The sequence below is a fragment of the Adiantum capillus-veneris genome, chromosome 23, assembly GCF_014529385.1.
Source record: "Adiantum capillus-veneris isolate H3 chromosome 23, ASM1452938v2, whole genome shotgun sequence".
NCBI lineage: Eukaryota > Viridiplantae > Streptophyta > Polypodiopsida > Polypodiales > Pteridaceae > Adiantum > Adiantum capillus-veneris.
In genome coordinates, this window is record NC_140953.1 from 138481200 (window position 1) to 138486472 (window position 5273).

At 43.0% G+C, this 5273-nt stretch overlaps 1 protein-coding gene across 1 annotated transcript; it reads right to left on the minus strand.

Annotated features, from left to right (window-relative positions):
* Positions 1-425: 425 nt before the first annotated feature.
* On the minus strand, positions 426-2682 carry LOC147428688 (uncharacterized). The gene is made up of 4 exons (XM_086497183.1): positions 2599-2682; positions 1393-1480; positions 703-909; positions 426-625 (listed from the first exon to the last, which is right to left on the minus strand). Exons 1-4 carry the CDS (start codon positions 2680-2682, stop codon positions 426-428), a joined length of 579 nt encoding a protein of 192 aa, XP_086353309.1.
* Positions 2683-5273: the final 2591 nt, after the last annotated feature.

Here is a 5273-nt window from a genome sequence, read left to right on the forward strand (position 1 = left end):
TGCTTGACAAATGATGTAGCTTCAATATCAGGGATAGACAAAGGGTCATGCTTATTAGGTGTACATGTAAGACAAAGTACACCATTAAGATCTAATATGAGGGCTGATCGGGTTGGATCATCATATGGCAAGGAGGAGATAACTGGGGGAATGTACTTTGGGGGATCTCTGATGATGATGATTTCCTCTACAGGCAGCTTGAGGGTCCCCTTTTCCTTTGGACACTCTGTAAAAGACAGGATTCAACATTGAAAAATAAACACGAGGCAATATTTGACATAAAAGCAACAAAAACATAGAGGCCGACAAAAACATAGACATTGTGCTTATGAAACATAAAAGCGACAAAAACATAGAGGCCGACAAAAAAGTTTCTTTTGCATTCAAAATCAAGAATCATAGATTCTTGTATTACAATTGAAGAGTCACAATTTCTTGCAAACTCGAGGCTTGGGGGGGTGGGAAACACTAGAAGGATTGCGAAGGGGAGTACTCTTTGTGGGAGTCTTCTTCACGGCAGAAGGTGATCTGGGTGCTTCCCTCTCTCCCATATCTCCATCTGTATGATGAGCATGGTGCTTTGAACGTGTGGACTCCGAAGGTCTATTCTTTTTGGAAGATCCACCTATGTCATAAAACAACACATCAGCCCCATGCAGACATTGCATAGAAGTTGACAAGTTCAATACCATTACCACTTACCATCACTGTTTTTCTTGCGCTTCTTTGACACCTTCACCATGTCACTCAAAAAGATGGGAGAATCTGGATTCTCATCACCAGCTACCATGCGCTGCATTGCATCCACTCCCTCTTGTGCTATTGCCTCCGCATCGTCAACCGTTGCATCTTCCTTTGGACTGCTTTCGCTTGGTTGTGGCTCAATTGCTACTATGCTTGCAGGGGGGTCTACCTTCACAACTGGAGTGCCCTCACTAGAGTACACACTATGGGCTTCAGGAGTATCTTGTAGCACAACCTTTGGCACGTCATCCTGTTTCGGCGCCACACAAGGAATATGGCCAGAACCTGCAAGCACATCAGCGATGTTCAGGCTTGTGCAATCAGCAGATACTTCAAGGCAACCGGAACTGTTCTTGGATTTATATGATATTGGAAGCAACGGTAACCAACCTGTATGCAGGAGCATTGATTTAAGTGAATCTGGAATACTACTCTTGCAAGAGGCGTCCGCACATACCGTCTCTGATCCAAGCCAGGCAGCAAAACACAGAGCATGGTATGCATGACCACATGCTAGCGTGTATACACAAACCACATGGGAAGCCATGAATGCAAGACCACATGCAGCACATAGTCCTGGAACAGAGAATGTAGCCTGCAAGTGGCTCAAGTGCTGGCCAGCTGTCGGAAGGAGTAACATTGTGTCACCAGCCTTCACCTGCTCCAACATGCTCTCACAAAAGTTGATCTGTTGCACACACGTACTCGCTGATGCTTCCAAGTCAGTCACTTCTTTCTGCATGACAAATGAAGAACAAAAGGCCCACAGGGATTAGATATGAGAACCACCAATACAACACAAAGTACCATGACAAGTACCTTTGACAGAAACAAATACCATAAAAAAGTACTTTGGACACTCCTAAAAACCGCCAAGGCAATTAAAAATACCATGGCAAGTAGAAAAGTACCTTGGACACTACCACCATAATAGAAAACTGCCATTCCATTAAAAACATCAAGGCAAAAGCTACTACCATAACAGGAAAGTCTATCATGACAAAAAAGCCACCATGACCAAAAACAAATTACAATGACAAGTTTCTTGGACACTACACACTAATAAGCAATGACCGTACAACCACCTTAATAGGAAAAATTACCTTTGCAAATACCTTGGGCACAACCACAATAGCAACAAACTTCCTTAAAGAAACAATCAACCATAGCAAAAAAAACCATGAAAAAGTACCTTGGGCACTGCCACCATAACAGAGATGGCTTTCCAAAAAACCTCTAAGGTAATGACATATACCATGGATAGTACAAAAGTACCTTGAGCACTACAACAATAGCAAAAGAAAAGTACCATAGTAGGAAATACTGCCATGAAAAAAACACCACCATGATCAAACGAAGTACCATGACAGGCATTTTGGCCATTACATGATACCTGGAAAAATAGCCATGACCCCTGCACCTGTCATGGTAGAAAAAACTACCATGACAAGTACCACAATAATAGACAAACTTCCATGGAAAAAACAAATACTCATAGCAAAAAAAACCACCATGGAAAAGTACTTGGTCAATGTCACCGTAATAAAAAGAATGTAAAAAGAAACTACCATGCCAAGTACCTTGGGCACTATTACCATGATAGAATCCCACAATAGAAAAAACTACCATGTCAGGTATGTTGGGCACTTAACACTATAACAGAAATAACTGGCATGACAAAAACAACCATCTAAATAGAAAAGAGTACCATGTCAAGTACCTAGGGCATTACCACATAAATAGAAATAACTGACATGGCAAACAAAACCACCTAAATAGAAGAGAGTGCCATGTCAAGTACTTAGGGCATTACCACATAAACAAAAATCCTGCCTTGACTTGGTCGACACATACCTGGAGATGATCCACCTTATCTCTTATGTTCGAGCTGCTTGCATCGGCCCCAAGAGCTATGAGTGCACTAGTTAGAGTAGCCATCTTGCCTTCAATCACCAAAAAATCAGGGTCAGTATCGACAACTCCCTTCATGCTGGACCGCAATATCTGGAGCTCTTGCAATTGCCCCTGAAGCACTGCCGCGACTGAAGATGTCCCTTGTATCTTCCACATACTTTGGTTCCTGTCTTGTAGCTCTACTCTCACATTATCCAATGTTGTGTTCAAAACCTTTAATGCATCCCTTTTTGCATCCAGAATCTGCTCCACCTGTGCATTTACTTGCTGGCTTATAAAGGAGGCACTAACTAGAGAAGTGCTGCCAGATAAGAGAGCATTTTGCCCACTTTTATGACTTGCCCCGACATTGTCAAGACGAAGGGGTTGAAGTGATGTCCCCTCATTATTCTCCAGCCAAATCTTTACTTTCTTGTCGATGCCACCCGGAAGCTTCTTGCAATGGTCCTAAACCTGTTCACCAAAAGCAGCCCATGCAACCTTTCGACCTGCAGGATCTTGCCGAGCAGCTGGGCATCGCTCATACACAAACAACGTTGCAAAATTGTGTGTGATCTCTTTGTTGGCTGGCATGCTTTGGTAGACTTTGTGAAACAGTAACGTGCATTCATCTACAAACTCAGGTCGCATCATATGCAGAAAGATTTTAGAGCCCTTCTCCCTTTTCTTCATGAAGACCGACAGCCAATCATGATCTATGACATCAACCTCACTGAGGTGCTGGTAGAGCTTGCCCTCCAAGCTTAAGCCATACTCCTCATGCAACTCCTCTCGTGTGTAGCAAAATCGAGTTTTCTTAGGGTATTGAATCCTCCAGGAAGATCTTGCTACAAACCACATTTGACATAGTAAACAAACATAAACAAGCATTGAAAAGAACATTGCTACAATTGAAGAGACAAAGTTGATTTGTACCAATGCTTTTTTTGCCGATAGTTTCAGACTTCATGCCCAATGTTGTGGAGCTCCTAGGCTTGCTACTAGATGAAAGCATGCTAGCTGAACCACCATCAGCTGCTGCCATGGTGCACTTTCGTGGTGGAGTCTTCATATTACTGTACAAACAAAAAAACACAATCCATGATTCACGATGTCCTCAAACAAACACATTGCTCAACTACAATGAGAGAGAGAGAGAGAGAGAGAGAGAGAGAGAGAGAGAGAGAGAGAGAGAGAGAGAGAGAGAGAGAGAGAGAGAGAGAGAGAGAGAGAGAGAGAGAGAGAGGGGGAGGGGGGGGGGGGGGGATTGGATTACAGTACCCGGTGAAGATTGAGGTTGCACAGAGAGGGTAGGCGTCTGCACTTCTTCCTGCTCTGTTCACGCAGGGTGCATGAAGATGCAGTAGCGTGTGGGTAGCTTTCTGCTGGGTAGAATGGCATGCAAGAGAAGTCTCAGTCACCTTCTACACGTAAACAATGTTCAAAAAATGATGGCATTCTTGAAGCGGTGGCATTTTCCATTTCTTGCAATTTTCCATGACCCCGATAAATTATTTGAAGGGAACAAATAAAACTTGAGAAGTACTTCAAAAACCACCTAGAAAAGCCCTTAAAACTGACCACCATTTCATGCTTTCACCCATCTATCTTTCCATTGCACACTAAGTAACATACTATCTAGTGTGTGCCTTGAGCTTCCTTTCTTCTCCAAGCTGTGTGCATTTCTGTGCAACCCTAATTACAACAATATTTCTTTTGCCTCAATCCTTGTCCAAATCCAGATCCAAGAGCATGGCCATGTTCCATAGGCCAAGGACTACCCACAAAACAAATTTCATGACATTTTGATGAAAAAGACATCCTACGCGTAGGATGTCTCCAGCATAATTTAGGCCTTCTATGCAAAGAGTGACATCATGGGAGCCAATACCATGGTGCAAAGAGCCCATATACCAATTTTCAACCCATTTGGACATCAATTGCTACCTATGATGGACTTTCTACCCAATTTGTGACCTAAAGCCTGAATCAGCCCAAAAATCCACTTTCTGATATCCAAATCCAAATCCAAGCATATAGCCATGTTCCATGAGCCATGCACTACCAGCATGTCAAGTGTGTACCAATTCTGATGAAAAAGACATCCTACGCGTAGGATGTCTAAATGGAAAATTTTGGCCAGATTTGCACTGTGAGCACATGCACAGCTTCACAAGTTCCTTTTAAGCTTTATTTTCAATTTTCAAGTCATTTGGATAAGTAAAACTCAGTTTCGCAGCTAATATGGAAAAAACGCTAACTTCGGACTACTGAGTGCAACAAAATCTATGGCAGCCGCGAAGTCACCAGCAAAGAAGAAAAGAATGACCATCAAGGATTAACTAGAAGAAGTAGAACCCTTCGTCATTCCAGAAGGAACACTAAAGCCCACCAGCACATGGATACAAGAAGATCTGTTAGAGTCCAACGACCTAAAGATCTACCAAGGAGTGTTCAAAGACACTGAAGGCAATGTCATCGAGCTACCAATGCTGCCGCGAGAACTCAATGAGTTCGTACGAAGCAAGATGGCCGGGTACTTGGAGAAGATTGATCTCCACAACTACTTTGAAGCAATACCGGCAGGGGTGGACATAAAGAGAGTCTGGGAGTTTGTGACAACCATCAAAGAGGAT